Source organism: Rhinatrema bivittatum, chromosome 2 (genome assembly GCF_901001135.1).
Source record: "Rhinatrema bivittatum chromosome 2, aRhiBiv1.1, whole genome shotgun sequence".
Lineage (NCBI taxonomy): Eukaryota > Metazoa > Chordata > Amphibia > Gymnophiona > Rhinatrematidae > Rhinatrema > Rhinatrema bivittatum.
Window position 1 is genome coordinate 280,065,335 of NC_042616.1, and position 16,450 is coordinate 280,081,784.

At 43.9% G+C, this 16,450-nt stretch overlaps 1 protein-coding gene across 2 annotated transcripts in view; it reads right to left on the reverse strand.

Annotated features, from left to right (window-relative positions):
- Positions 1 to 16,450, reverse strand: part of EGFR (epidermal growth factor receptor) — a 383,921-nt gene that overhangs the window by 76,825 nt on the left and 290,646 nt on the right. For both annotated transcript variants that reach the window (XM_029589569.1, XM_029589570.1), the window contains exons 13-15: positions 10,130 to 10,262; positions 8,641 to 8,731; positions 2,410 to 2,567 (exon numbers count right to left, since the gene is read on the reverse strand). In XM_029589569.1, the coding sequence (XP_029445429.1) occupies positions 2,410 to 2,567; positions 8,641 to 8,731; positions 10,130 to 10,262 (382 nt within the window). The remainder of the gene's footprint in view (positions 1 to 2,409; positions 2,568 to 8,640; positions 8,732 to 10,129; positions 10,263 to 16,450) is intronic.

A 16,450-nucleotide genomic window follows, 5' to 3' on the forward strand; every position in this document is an offset into this window, starting at 1 on the left:
ATCATAAAAGAATTCAACACACCTGCTCCATCCCCCATGCCTTCCCGTCCGACTTTTCTATGCTGCTCCTACCACTGCCGTTCACAACTGTCCCAAGTATAATCCCTTTCTTTCATCTCTCTTTTCCGTTAGCCCCACCAGTCCTTTACCACCATCTTCTCTGCCGGTCTCAAACATTTCTAAATTCTGTCACAGTTTTTGGATGCCATTACCTCTTCCAAGTATCAATCATTTTTCTCACTACAGGAACATTTTTCTCACGCTTCCTCTATACATTTTCCTCCCTGCAGTTTCACATCATGACCTCTTCTGCTGAAAATGTCACCTTCCCATACTTTATTGAAACCTGTTAAATATGGGAACATTTCTATTATGTCCCGTTTCCACCCCACCCCCATCGTTTCTGACTTTTAGCAAGCATGTTCTAACCCTTTCTTTGTAGGGTTTCTGTTTCAGCCCCTGTATTTCTTTAGAAGCCCTTCCCTGAACTGCTTCCATCTTCTCACGGTCACCACGAACAAAGTACTTAAGATGGGGGGGGCCTCACAAGTGGCCTATACAGAGGCAATATTCCCTCCCCTTTTCCAGCTAATTATATCACGTTGGTTTATTCCATTGACTGGTTTACCTTGAGCTCATCCGAGAGGATTATTCCCAGACTTCCAGTTCTTGACCTTCTAATGGATTTTTGTGACCTAAATTCATAGCTTTAAACTTTTTCACGTTGAAGTTCATTTTACAAACCCCAGAGCTTGGCATGTCGATTCTGTTTCAGATCTTAGTATCCTATGCAAGCCTTTCCCCTCAAGCCCTTCTGCAATGCTGCTCTTAAAATAAATTGAAAAGAAAATATGGGTGCACAGGCTGAAAACTTTTGTTGCATTGCAGGGAGTTTCCCAGGCAAATGTTGTTTTTTGGGGGGACTTTTTAAATTTTTTTTTCATTTGGAGAAATTGTGCAAACTATTTCTCAACAGGAAAGAAATGAAAAACAAAGTCCAAATTTCAGGCTCACTTTTTTTCCATTTCATTTACGAACAAAATGAAACCAAGCAAGGTTTTTTTCATTTCATATGCGAACAAATGTACATTGCTACAAGAAACAGTCCCAGTACCGAGCCTTGTGGAATCCCACAGATTGCTTTGCTTTCTGTAGGGCGGACTCAATTAATCACCACTCTCTGCATCCTGCTTCTCAACTATTTCCTCACTCCCTTCCCATTTAGCTTGCTTAGCAGTCTTTTATGCATTAAGGGGTAGATTTTAAAACATTGCGTGCGTGCGTCCATGTGCGAGTGCTACCTGGCGTGCACACACGGACGCGCGATTTTATAACATGCGCAAGCATGTTAAAAAATGCCAGGTCAGCGTGTCCAATTAAGGAGCGGACTGGGAGGGAACTTCCTAACCCCCTAGCCTGATCTCCCTTCCCCTTCCCCAATGCTGCCCTCCCCCTTTCCCTGTCCTAAATCCCCCCAAAATCGTTAACTTCCCTTTTGCGCCTGCTTCTGAGCAGGAGCAAGTTGCGCGTGCCGGCACCCTGCCGGCACACGATCCCCCAGCACAGCAGCAAATGGCCGCTGTGCTGGGGGATCGTAAGTTATTTAAAATCTGGCCCTAAGTGTGTAGAAAGCTTTACTGAAGTCCAGAATCACAATATCTACTGCAGCCCTCTGATCCACCACTTTTGCCTCTTCATTCAAGAACCTATTCGAGTTTCTCTGGCAAGATCTTCCCTTTGTGAAATTGTGTTGTCTAGCATTCTACACTCTTACTCATTTCAAGGTGCTGCCCTGTCATTTTTTTGAGTAGCATTTCCATGGTTGTGCCCACTATTGACATTAGACTAACTGGTCCGTAGTTATCTGCTTCCTCACTGTTCCCTGCCTTTGTGTACTGGAACCACATTCACTCTGTTTCGGTCCCCTGTCTGCAAGGACAAACTGGACAGAGCTGCAAAAGGTGCCATCAACATACTCCTGACCTCATTCAGTGTCCTGCGGTATATACATCATCGGGTCCTAAGGGCTGAAAACCTTCATTTTTTAAGTACTTCAAGTACTTCCTTCCTTGTAATTTGTTTCATAATCTTTTTCACATTTATCAATGCTGTTTTCCATCTTAGAACCAATGTGGGACTGGAATATTCTGAACGTATCATAATGGTCACAGGGAAATCTTAAAAACTGATTAGGAACTTCCAATGTTTGAAGACCTAAGCTTTTGTCTGTTATGTATTTGTATTGATTTTATGTTATTATGCATGTTATATTGTAACCCATCCTGAGCTTAGGAGAGCGCAGGTAAGAAATATGCTAAATAAAATAATAAAATAATATAAATAAAAATCGAAAATGCTTCTGACTTTTTTAAAGGTTTTACGCTATAAGGAATTAGCTTTTGTACTCACCCACTAGTACAATTAGAATGGCACAGTTGGCAGATATTGGTTTTATCTGCATATTTCCAGATCTGGGTATCGTTTTCTCCCATAATTCCCGCTGGGCAAGATTTAACACAGTGAGGACCATCTCGATAATGAACACATGCCATACAGTTGTCTGGACCCTGTATGAATGTGAAGAAATTCATCTGTAGTCATTTGTATCTGATCATCTTGCTGGTTAGTTGAAACACAGGGAGGATAACTTTCAAAGACCTCTGCGCAGACTCATTTACATGGGCATGCAGAGATCTATTATAGTATTTTATAACCTGTGCATATCTGATCTGTGCAGATTAGAAAATACACATAGAACTTCTCCTCCTCATAAGCAAGTATGTGTAAGCACATGCGAATATTTGCAATGGGAGGAAAACGCTTACTTTTTAAAAAATCTACATTATAAGCATATGCATGTATATTTTACAGGCAAAAAAATTTTTACTTGTATGTGCAAAATCTTGATGTACATGCTGAAGTAAGTATATTTTAAAATATGCATGTGTACTTGAAATCACCAGTTTGCTGATAACTCTATCAGATCACCCAGTCCATCTCCAGTTCAATGAGACCTTCCTAGTACTTCACCCTAAACTCCTCCCAGTTCACCCAGATTTCCCACCCAACAAAAGCAGATCGTCTGCTATCAACTGTGCTGGTTTATTAGCTGTAGAATTACGTGAATAAGTTGGCCGGTGTATTTGCGTAAGTCTCTTATGAAATAGCGACTTTCGTGAGTATCTCTTGGACCCACCCTAGAATGCCCCTAGACCATCCCTTTATTGCACAGGTAAAAAATGTGCACACAAAATTAAAAATACGCGTGCACTTTTGATGTTTAAAAATACCATACACGCGCATATAAGCAACTTACGTGCGTGTAAGCTAATATTCTGTGCCTAATCCCTTTCAAAAAAGTATTCAATACCTTCATCCAAAACAAAAATAAACTCTGAAATCATCCCAAAACCAAACAAATTCAAAACACAACACATTTACGTTAACGGTTATTCACCAGGAATACAGTAAAATGTATAAACTCTATGATTGCTTATACTAGTTTACGTTTAGTTTGTGTGGTGATCTTTGGATAGGAAGAAATGATGCTGAGCCCACACAAACACTACAAGGGCACGTTTCTATGAGGAGCAGAAGTGATCTAAGAAACTTCTAGTGGCCTCCTTTCCTTTATGGTTGTGAACTTGACCCTATATTCTGTGAAATATGAAAGTGTGTAAAATGTTATGTACAGGAGAAAATCTCCAAGGAACAGAGATGACTACCCCTCAGGCTGGCTGGAATAATACTTCTGTGGCATGAGAATTAAATGCTGTGTCTCAGTAATTTTGCCAGAGATCTTTGTTTTTACTGCCAATGGGCGGTCAACTCCAGCCCCCAAGAGCCACAAACGGATCTCGTTTTCAGGATATCCACAATGAATCTGCATGAGATAGATTTGCATACAACGGAGGAAGTGCCATGCAGATTCATTGTGGATATCTTGAAAACGAGATCCGTTTGTGGCTCTTGAGGACCGGAGCTGGCCACCTCTGGCCTATGGTTTAACAAAGAAAGATTACCCCAGCTTTACATTTTCTGCAATGTTTTTATCAGTCCACATATGTTCTCTTGAGGAAGGGGAAGTGGAGCTAGGAAAGTTTGCAGCATGGATTCTGGCAACATTTATGATGTGAACTCTAAGCTATCCAAGCTGTTAAGAACAAACACCCCTGGCTATTTAATTTTATTTATTTGCTTCCATTTTATACCGCTTCATCTATAGAAGCTCAGAGCGATGGGATTGAAGACCAGCAGTACTTCACAATAAAAATGAATTGAAACCTAGCAGTAGTTTGCAATAAAAAGCTAATCACTGTTAATCCCTTTGATATTATTCACAATGATCTTTTGTTCATTGGGGCCATAATGTGTCTTATACAAACGCACCTGTAAGAATGTTTTATTTCTTGTTAATTTCCAGTTGTGAACAGATTAATAGTAATTGTGCACTCTAGCCAGTGTGATTGATTTAATTGTGATATAGTCAATAGTGAAGACTATTTAATAAGATTGTTTCTCTGTAAACAACTGTAATTGTATACATTTCAGTGAGGCATGCAATTGTTTAATTGGGATGCGAGTAATTCTCACTTCAGCTATAGAGTACAGAATGGCCCCAAAAGAAGGCAAAACAGAGATAGGAAAAGCCTTTTTATATGAGCGCTAGCAAAGAATCCTGAAATTCCCCACAAAGTAAAGATATTAGGAAAATCCGAGGAGAGAGACAAATGGTTTAGTCTGGCAAGTTTTTTTGTGTTGGTATAAAATACTTCAGCAATATCAGAGAAAAACTGGAATGGTTAACCTACAGCTAGAAGTGGCAAAAGGGTATTGGAATTCAAGAAAGCATGGGGGCATATTATAGAAGATGCATGGCAGAGGGAAAGTGAGAGTAAAGGCGGAGAACAAGTTGGGGCTCTGGTTTTGTGGCAGGTAGAGGAACTGTCTATACTAGACAGGCATAGTGGTCTTGGAGAGGGTAAATAGTGATTTACCCAGGTAAAACTGACCTCCCACAGGACTGCTAAAAGTACCTGTATGTTCCACAGCATGTACAATTTTAGTTGCTTTTAAGGGAGGAAGATCCCAGAGGCATGCAGCACATTGAGAGTAGAAAACAAAGTGTGTGGGAAAACCTATCCACACAAAAAGTCCACAGCTACTCTCTCTTTGAAATTTGGTGCAAGATCCGAAGGTGAAAAGTATTCAAAGGCTTTGCCCAAAAGCAGACAGACTGAAATGTGCCCCAGAAATATTCGGAGTTAGCAAGATGCCTTAGCTAAGTCTGGTCAGGTCAAAGAGCTAACTTAAAGTTAGGTGGCTATAGTTAACTGACGAACTTTAAGATATATGGATATATTCAATAGAGATGTGAATCGTGTCCTCGATCGTCTTAACGATCGATTTCGGCTGGGAGGGGGAGGGAATCGTATTGTTGCCGTTTGGGTGTGTAAAGTATTGTGAAAATCGTTAAAATCGTGAGCCGGCACACTAAAACCCCCTAAAACCCACCCCCGACCCTTTAAATTAAATCCCCCACCCTCCCGAACCCCCCCCAAATGCTTTAAATTACCCTGGGGTCCAGCGGCGGTCCGTAGCTAAAATGGCAAAATGGCGCCGGCTGAAGACGACGCGATTCAATAGCAGGAGGCCGTTTCGGACCGCCGCTCTACCCCAGGGTAATTTAAGGCATTTGGGGGGGGGGTTCGGGAGGGTGGGGGATTTAATTTAAAGGGTCGGGGGTGGGTTTTAGGGGGTTTTAGTGTGCCGGTTTTCCTGCCCTCCCCCTTCCCCCGATTTAGCTACGGACCGCCGCTGGACCCCAGGGTAATTTAAGGCATTTGGGGGGGGAGTTCGGGAGGGTGGGGGATTTAATTTAAAGGGTCGGGGGTGGGTTTTAGGGGGTTTTAATGTGCCGGTTTTCCTGCCCTCCCCCTTCCCCCGATTTACGATTTTTTGACGATAAATCGGGGGAATTGGTATTGTATCGTGGCCCTAACGGTTTTTGACGATTTAAAATATATCGGACGATATTTTAAATCGTCAAAAAACGATTCACATCCCTAATATTCAATAGTGTGGACTCACTATTGAATATACCTCCAAAGTTAGCCAAATAAGTTTATCTGACTAACGTTGCTAGCTGGACTGTGTCTGAATATGGACCTCATTTTTTCACATTTCTTTTGAGCTTCAACTTCATATGGCGACACCTTGTCCAAGAGCTTTTCATTCTTTGGAAGATGCTTCTTTCTGGAATTCTACTGAAGCCCGCTAGATATCTGAACGTTTGTATCATCTCTCACTTTTCCCTTCTTTCTTCTAGACAGTATGGGGCGGATTTTAAAAGGGTCATGTGCATAAATCCTCAGGATTTACGCGCGTAACCGCTCCTGCACACGCCGAGCCTATTTTGTATAGGCCCAGCAAAGCGCTCAAAGCCCCGGGACGAGTGTATGTCCCGGGGCTTTGTGAGAGGGGTGGGACGGGGGATGGGGGCGGGACCGAGGCCTCCGGCACAGTGGCCATTTGCTGCTGTGCCAGGGGATTGTGCGCCGGCAGCCGTAACTTACAAAATATAGTGGGAGGGGATTTAGGTAGGGCTGGAGGGCAGGTTAGATAAGGGAAGAGAGGGGAAGGCGGGGGGGCGGGCGAAGGAAAGTTCCCTCCGAGGCCGCTCCGATTTCGGAGCGGCCTCGGAGGGAACGGGGAAAGCCATCGGGACTCCCCTAGGGCTCGGCACGCGCAAGGTGCACAAGTGTGCATCCCTTGCGAGCGCCGACCCCGGATTTTATAATATGCGCGCGGCTGGTAGCGCGCACAAATGTAGGCCATGTGCGTAGGTTTTAAAATCTGCCCCTATATCTTTAGCTTCTTCGGTCTTTCTGTGGTCTTCCTTTAAATTGCCTCAACCTTGTCAATGTCCTTTTGTAGATGTGGTCTCCAGAACTGAACACAGTTCTTAATATGGGGCCTCAAAGAGATCTATAGAGAGGTAATATTACTTCCCTCTTTTTATTATCGTGGGGACCCTCTAGGACCCCACCATCAGCTTTGTCCCTAGCTTATGCCCTAAGTTAGGACTATGGTACGAGGTAGGAGTTGGCAGACCATCCCTGATAAGCACTTTCACTGAGGCTGCTTGGACTGGTCAGCTGGTCTGCATAAAAGCAGGCAAGGAGGGAAATACGTGTGGCAGGTTTTTTTTTGTTGAGGTTTGAGGAAGGAAGAGAGTCTTGGAGGAGCTCCCAAATTCAGGCCTCACAGTCTGATACCAATGAGAAAGGAGGCGGCAATTCCCCTGGCCCGGTACCCAATTGGTTTGGCAGGGGTCATCTCAGGAAGAAGAGGAGGGCTTGTTTTTGGGAAGAGTCTTTATTTTGTGCATGGATCCTAATCCTACCTCTGGGAGGGATTCTCCCCTCCCCCACCCCCCCCAGAGGAGGTCAGGGACAAGAGCTGGGTTTTCCTGCCTGCACTACAAGGATGTATGGCAGAGTTTGGCCATCAGGGAAGTGAGTTGAAGTGTTGAGAAGATTTTGTTCCTGTTTTTGGTTGGGAGGAACTTTTGTGCCATCATTCCTGCCTAGGAGAAGAAGTAAAGACTTCTTTTAGCTGTGTTTTGGAACTTTCTAACCCAGAGGTACAGTTAACACCAGGGACGAGACAGGAGATCCCAGTCCCCACTAGGAGCCCACCTTCTATCACTGGAAGTACTGGGTCTTTTCCCTAGTGCCTGCCACCTGAAAGGACATGAGCTCTGCTGAGCAAACCTGAGTTGCAAAGTGCACTTGGAAGTTTCTTCCTGAGATAATCCATTGGATATTTGTTGCTGATCAGTTTGAAGATATTTTTGGTTGTAGTAAAATTTTTTTTTGAATACTCCACTAGCGTGTCCAGTGTCATTTTGTGAATAAGAGGTCATCCTAAAACAAAGAATCTCAATTGTGATTACAACTGCGAGATAAAGAGACGGAGAGACTGTTTCCCTTCCCCCTTGATTGCACTGGGTCTTGGAGGATTATCTTTCCCCCTACCAGAAAGAATGCCAGCACTCAGCGTCTATGGACAGAGAGAGAGACAGAGAGAGAGAGGAAGAGAGAAGGAATACGTTTGTGGCCCCGGGTCACCGTGAACTCCTGCATTCAGGACACCCACTGAAAAAGGGGGTTACACTAGTGCTACCTTTCTTTATGCACTCAAATGTACTATTTCCCAACCTCTTTGTCATACTGACTGGTTATCATGAGGCCATCAAAGATGACTCTGTAAATGCATAGTATTCTGTGGGAGAATGCTTCTGTTATGCATTTCTCTGAGACATACAGCAAATGAGGAGAGAACAATGGTCAGTGATGTACCAGTTCAGCAGAAACACTCTCTGTGGTATTTTCCTGTCCTGGATTAAGGAGTGACTGGATGATACTGGATTGGTTGCCTTTCCAGTGTCCATTTATTTCACCAGTCCTCCATTTACCTCACAAGAAATAAGAAATATCATACTGGGTCAAACCAAAGGTCCTTCAAGCCCACCATCCTGTCTCCAATGGTGGCCAATCCAGGTCACAAGTATCCAACAGAATACCAAGGAACATATCCAATCCTTCTTGCTCATAACGGGAAGGAACAGTGCCTTACCTCTGCTGTGCAGGTAATAGTGTTGTTCTGTACTAAGCACTCTGGATGACATGGAAGACATTTTGAGTCACTCAGATATTCTCTTGGCTCCCTGAAAAGGAAACAGAAAAAAAATTAATGAAATGTCCAGTTTTGTTTTTTTTTTCAATTAAGTGCTAATGTTTTTGGGTCTAGTAGTTGCAGCTATGCTTAAATAAAGTACAGGACCTGGGTGTCTAATCTAACCTGGAAGCATAATCGTATCGAAGTAACGTGGTAACAACTCGGACAGCATAGATTTCAATTCAGAATTCTAATCAGTGATTCACAGTGGAACTTCTTTTCTAGAGACTACACTGATTGTCCTGACGCAGGGACCTGTTTCTTCCTAATTATTCCAAGGAAGCAAAACTCCTAGAACAATGCCAAACTGCTAGGTAGCCGGGGATATCTTAGTGCATTGCACACGCATCATTCTCAGACTCACAAGGGCAAAGAGGACATAATACCTAATTACATGCACCACAATGAAGTGAGACTTGAAGTGACACAAATGCTTTTGCATGCCCGTTACTCTACAGTGTGCATGGTTGACGTGTGTTTCTCATGTTTATGGCATGCACAGCAATGCACTTTCCATGAAAAGTTAGGACTTCACTACAGCACATACCATATGAGAAAATATGTCACTACGCAACACACATACATACAAACACTCACCATCCAGTCAAAAATGTACCTGCACTATTTAAAAAGAATTAACTTACAAATACTTCACAAAATATTGCACAAGTTAATTATCTCACACCCCATATTTGCACATGAATATGAACTTCCCCCAGAATTCTGTGATTTACTGCCAGTTCAAACTGTCTGGGCCAAATCTGAAATGTGTTGGGTTTTTTGTTTTTTTTAATTTCTATTTTGGGTGTTCTATAAGTAACATGAAAATCTAGCATGCATCAAACATACATTTTATACTATAATTTGTCTTGGCACTTTTCCTCCAATTCCTCTGGGCTTCCAGCTCAACTGGATCCAGCATCTAATGAGCTACTGCATCATGAGCCCTCATTCACAACTACCTGGGGATTTACCCCTGGTTTATATCCTCCTCTCAATACATGGTGCTGACAACCTGCTTCTCCCTTAATTCACGGCAACAGCACTGTGGACTGATGATACTGTGCTGCTAAGGGGTTGGAAGGTCCCAAACCCGTCGGAGGCTTGACCTATCTAAAAACAGAACTAAAAACATCAGAATGCATTGGGATACAAGTTCAAAACCCAGAGTCAACTGGGTCACTTGGCAGCTCTGTGTGCCAACCTGATTCACCAGGGAGTATACAAAAATGTAATTTTCTGAATAGTTTTGCTTTGGGACATCAGAACTGGAAGACATGTTTGAAGCTGTTGCATACTCTCTCACTCTTTGCTGGGGTGGTGATGTACTAAAACATAAAGAGAGTGAAACCTCTTCCTTGATCTCTGAGAAAATAGTAAACCTTACCCTTGCTCCAGGCTGCATGCCTCCACACATTTGCCCAAGCGACTTACATGACGACAGGTAAAGCACTGGAAGGGCCCGGGGCCCCAACAGCCTTGATCAGAACATAAGGAATCACAAAACTTGTCTTCACTCGCTGGAAGAGATTTAGATTAAAAAAAACAAAACAAAGAAACAAACAATGAATCTCAGGAGGCATAAACCACTTACAGGTATTGTACCTGTATATTAAATAATTCCTGCATCACTTCTAGAAGTCAACAATTTTATTCCCCTACCTCAGGTAGGATCCTTTGTACTTATATCGTCTCGGACAAATGTTTCTCCAACTTGCTCTTAAAGTTTTCTAATGATGGAGATTTCTCCTCCAAGCTAACTTGTTAGAGTGCACAACAACTCAACTGCTTCCTAGTGTCTAACCTAGACCTCCCCCTTCTCTACTATAAACCCATTATTTCTTGTTCTTTGCTCAGCAAGATGGAGAACAGCTGATTTCCATCCTCACTGTAGTTCTCTCCACCCCCACATTATGCATTTAAAGACTTCAATCAAGTCCCCCTCAGTCTTCTCTCTTCTAGGCATCTGACTTATCATTCAGCCTATGGTTTAATCATTTTGCTGCTTTCTTCCGAATGTTCTCTAATTTCTCCACATCTTTCTTGAAGTGTCACAAAACTGGACCCAATATCTCAACGATAGCCTTACCATTATTTCATGAGTCTTTTCCTGTAATACTCCTATTGGCTGAATGATTAGGCCTCCCAACTTTATGTCCTTTACTTTGTATGTTCTAATCTGTATTTTATGACATTTTTACTCACATTTCTGTGATTTCTATATTTGAGTTTTTCACTTTAAATAATATGACTCAAAATCTATATTTTAAATACTCGTTCCTTTTTTGTTGACACTTTGCTGGACATATGACTAAGGGAGCATGCATCCCCTAAGCACAGCAGCCAGGATTAAAAGCTAGACAAAATGAAAGGAGAAACCTCACGTTGAGGGAAAAGAGTTGATGAAAAATACAGTTCCCAAGAGGCTGTGCAGATTAGGAGACAATGGGATTCAAGAGCAGACTCAAGGAAGGAAAGGGGAGATACAGGAAATATGATAGAAACATTTAAATACCTCAAAGGTTTCCATGTACAGGAGGTGAGAACCTCTTTCAACAAAAAGGAGATGCTAGAACAAGGAGCCATGGGATGAGGGTAAAGGGGGGGGGGGGGGGGGGAGACTCAGGAGTAATCTTAGGAAATATTTCTTTACAGAGAGGATAGTGGATGCATAGAATGGCCTCCCAGTGGGGATGGTGGAGACAAAAATGGTATACGGGGAATCTCTAAGGGAATGATGGGAATTTTAAGGGCTACACATATTATTGGACAGATGAGCAGACTAGAAAGGTCATATGTTTTTTTTTTTCTGCTATCGTGTTTCTATGTTTCTAAGGCTGTAGAAAGAAATGGGAGACTTCCTGCAAGGGAAGCTGAGCAGGGACAGCTGCTGTGGGAGGGAAACTAGAGATGATTCCCCAGGAAGCAGAGTCCCTTGCCAGGTAAGCTGAGGGAAAGCTCTTAAAAAGTGCAAGGTCCAAGAAGGGCTAAAGCTGGCCCAGAGGCCCTAGAGGGGAGGCAGGCAGGCCCAGCACTACAGGGTATACAAACTGTTGGGAAGAGAAGAAGCCCATGTGGCTGATGGTGGGCCCCATCCCACAGCGGCTGAAGAAAGAAAAGGTCCATTCGGCCACCAGTCGACTCCATCCCATTGGCGAATGACGAAAGAAAAGAGGCCCATGTGGCTTCTGGTGGACCCCACCCCAAGGCAACTGAAGTCTAAAAAGAGGCCTGTGCAGCCATCGACCACCAGTGAACCCCATTCCCACCAACAATGGAAGAAGACCTGACCAAGAACAGAAGAAGAGGGAGCCCATTCTGCTGCTCCTTCTAATGTGTCAGCCCTGTGCTATTCAAAACTCATGAGGGTGGCACTTCCTCTTTGCTGAACTCATGATGCATGAGATCAGCATGGAGGAAGTGTCAGCCCCACGCATTTCAGTATGATGGGACCAGCACATGAGGAGCAGCAGCAGAACCTGCTCCTGCATTTTTCCAACAAGGCACCAACAGCAGCAGCAGCAGCAGCAGCAGCAGCAGTACTGAAGACAGGCCCTGGTGGAGCTGCTGGTGAAAAGAGGGAGTCTGCCTTGGTTATGTGTTTATGTATGTTTATGAATGGGAGTCTTTCTAGGTTGTGTGTCTATGTGAGAAAAGGAGCTTGCCTGGATTGTACAGTATGTGTGTATGAGAGAATGAGAGCCTGCCTGGGCTATGTGTATGTGTGAGTGAGTATGTGTGAGTGAGTGAGAGAGAATGGGAGCCTCCCTGGGGTATGTGTGTGTGTGTGAGAGAGAATGAGAGCCTGCCTGGGCTATGTGTGTGTATGTGTGAGTGAGTGAGAGAGAATGGGAGCCTCCCTGGGCTATGTGTGTGTGTGAGAGAGAGAATGGGAGCCTGCCTCGGTTATATGTGAAGAAAGCTTATGCCCACTAATTTATGACAAGCTCAGAGTGACTGGAAATCCAAAGTTTTCAGTTATGGAGAATGGGGGATCTTTCTGTTTTTATTAGTTTTAATTATTGGGTGTTTGATATGTCTGCTATTTTGAAATATTTTATTGCTGTTTGAAAAATTTGTAAAACATTTTGGGGCAGATTTTAAAAGCCCTACGCGCGTAGGGGGGTTACGCGCGCCGAGCCTATTTTGCATAGGCCCGGCGACGCATGCAAGCCCCGAGACACGCGTATGTCCCGGGGCTTGAAAAAAGGGGCGGGGCAGGGGAGGTCCAGGGCGGGGGCATGGCCAGAGGCCTCCCTAGGGTCTCTAGGCCGGTGCGTGCAACCTACGCCTGCCTGGAGGCGCAAAACAAAGTTATGGGTTTTTTTTTAGGTAGGGATGGGGGGTGGGTTAGGTAGGGGAAGGGAGGGGAAGGTGGGGGGGGGGGGGCGGAGGGAACAGGGAAAGCCATCGGGGCTCCCCTAGGACTCGGCGCGTACAAGGTGCACAAGTGTGCACCCCCTTGCGCACGCCGACCCCAGATTTTATAACATGTGCGCGGCTGCGTGCGCACATGTTATAAAATTGGGCATAGATTTTGCATGCACAAATCTATGCCAGCGCGTAGGTATTAAAATCTGCCCCTTTATGGGTTCTTGAGCATTGGATGTTATTCTATTCATCAGTTCTTTGGAAATATTATTTTTATTAGTATGGTTTTACTATTATAGATATTTCTTAATTTTATTCATTGATGATTTATGAGGACTGGCGATGCTTCTATTTTTCCATCATTGCATTGTATACAGAGTCTGACTTGTTGCAGTTTCCAGTTTAGTTTCTGACTACATGTTTTTGTTTTTACTTTTTTGGACTCTCTATTCTCTGTTAGGTGAAAGTCTGTCTGTGTTTTGCATATGTGACCGAATTGGCGTATTCTGCTAGTGTGTAGTTTCTTTCTAAGGATCTATAGCAGCCTGGCTTATTCTGTTTTCCTAACAGAAGGTGTATGGGTGGTTTAGGGCCTGCTGTTACCTTTGCAGTGTTGCCTTTTCATAAGTAAGTTTGTTCCTGTTTGAATACAAGTAGTTAGTACTGTTTTGATATGGATATTTGCTAATTTGTAATTGTAATTCAGTTTACTCAAGGCTTTCCCAAGGCCAAAGCCACACCCAGCACACCTTGCAGTAGGCCTAATACCATATGGGTTCCAAGTGTCTTTTTTGCAGGGTTTTCTGGGTGGCATAACAGCAATACATGTATTTCGGTACAACAAAACGGTGCTGGGTACAGGGCCAGCTGGTACCATTTTTACATACCGGTAGGTGGGGGAAGGAGCCCCTGGGGATCACTCCCAGGGGCGGATTGGCCTATCGGGGGATTGGGCATCCCCCGGTGGGCCGATCGCTCCAGTCATGTGGTCTGCCGTGCGCGGCCGTGACAGAGCCGCGCTCGGCAGACCACGTGATGTGTCCTGGGCCGGCCTGGTCCGACATCGTGAATCCGCCACTGATCACTCCTATCCAATTTAGGCATTTTGGACTTGCAGATGGGGTTAGATAGGTTCAGGGGGGTGCTTCAATTTTGAAAGTTTGGATCGCCAGAGGCAGTAGAACTTTTTTTTTTGACAGGGAAGGGGGAACCTGGGACAGAGTGTGAGGTTGACAGTTTCTATTGTGTGCTGGTTATTGGAAAAATAAAAATTCTCTGTTGAAAGAAAGAGAACGAGGAAGGGGACAGCATAGTAATTGTTTGCCCAGGGCGGCAAAAAACACCAGCACTGGCCCTGGAGGCCCGGCAGCCTTTACAGGTAAGAAGGGGGACGAGAAAGGACTGCAACTTATGTTTAAAAGGGCTATTTTCCTAAGAAGTAAGATTGGAAGCAGTACCATATTCTTCTGTGGATAAAGCAATATGAGCATTAAAGCTAATCCTGCAGATCCTCTGTGTCCTGTTCAGAGTAAGGGAGAACCCTTGTGTCTGGCCATATTTCCACAATACATGTTATGAACACGTGAGAAAAAGAAATTTGCTTTTGCTTTTTTTGGTACTTTTTAAAATTTTTGTAGATTATTTATTTTGTTGCTCATGGTCTGTTGTCACTTTCTGACCCATATCTGAACCTTTGCATCACTCAGTAACTGTTCCTAACTCAAAACCCTCCTCATTAGTATCAATGCATATGAAGGACGCTCCGTGCTTATAACTTATCTAGTGTTGCTTTCAAGGACTTCCCCTTCCCCCTGCCTGCTCTTCTATCTACATCATTTGCCTATTTGACAGACTCTCTCTAAATCACTTCCATCAGTTGCAATTGTACATCGGGAGGGTTTGAGATAAAATTATGCCAAATTGTATATATTTAATGTACCCCCCTAAAAATAAAAACCAGCAGCACATTGAAAAAGGCAGGGGATGCTGTACAGTGTAGCAAGAAAGGCATCAGGTCATACTTTTTTTGTTCATGTCTTTGCAATCCCAGTGAGAAATCCTATTAAAAAATGTTCTGGCCTGTCAGATTTTTCCAATAATGGTAGATACAGATATATGTGCATGTGATAGAGGCCACCGAATAATTCGGGGAAAATATGACAACCGCTGGCTGACAAAAGGTGATTATTTTCCTGGATTAAATTCCATCCCCAGGGCTGACCCTAGGGACGTGTGAGGCCCTGGGCAAATCAGCCGGAGCCGGACCTTGACAGGGTGATGTGCACGTGTGTGCCATCAGGAAATGACAGTACTGGGGATAGGGCTAGCCAGCGGCTAGCCCTATCCCCAGGTCCCCACTAAGAACGGACCTGTCCGTCCTGTGTTTTTGTATTAGCCATAGGAGGTCTCTGTAGTTAGTAGCAACTGCAGCCCAAATGGGCTTAAAAGCAGCTCAAAATAGTAGAGCCAGAGGAGACACCGACTCTCTTCTCAGCCACCACCTCAAGAATATCTAGACTGATTTCAGTTAGTGGTTCAGCTTGCCTGAAGAACTGTGAGATCTTTGGTAAGACTAATATTTTGCAGAAAAAAAAAGTCTTTGGCTTGGTGCAAAGTTGGGTAATGAGTGTGTGAAAATGAAGATAAAAATATGTCAGAAACCAATTTTGTAAACTTGTGTTTAAATGAAGCAAGTGCTAAACGCCGGTAATCAGAAGAGTAATTATAGAAGAGAGGTTGAAGCTGGGATTCAATGCCAGGAAGTGCAGAGAGTCATGCATTTGGGGTGCAGAAATCGAAAGGAGCTGTAAGTGATAGGGGTGAAAAACTGATGTTCATGGACCTGGAGAGAGAACTCGGGGGTGATAGCATCTGACAACCTGAAAGTAGCAATGGTTGGGAAACACCGGTCATGGGGAGTTCTAAGGAGTGGTTCAGAAGTACGTGTGGTAGGTGCTACTTTGTAAGAGATGAGTGTGTGATCATTAGCAAACTTGGTCATAAATGTTTTCATCTGCTAAAAGAGTCGTGTAAGTGAAATTGGACTTGTCTGTTGTCTGCAGTTTTTGGGTGCGAGGTTTGGGTGAAATGGGGACTCGGTGAAGTGCTAGAGGGTCTAGGTGAACAAGAGAAGGACCAGGCGAACCGGTGATTCCGAGAACTTATGTAAGTATTTAAGAACATAAGAAATTGCCATGCTGGGTCAGACCAAGGGTCCACCAAGCCCAGCACCCTGTCTCTAACAGAGGCCAAACCAGGCCACAAGAACCTGGCAATTACCCAAACATTAAGAAGATCCCATGCTACTGATGCAATTAATAGCAGTGGCTATTCCCTA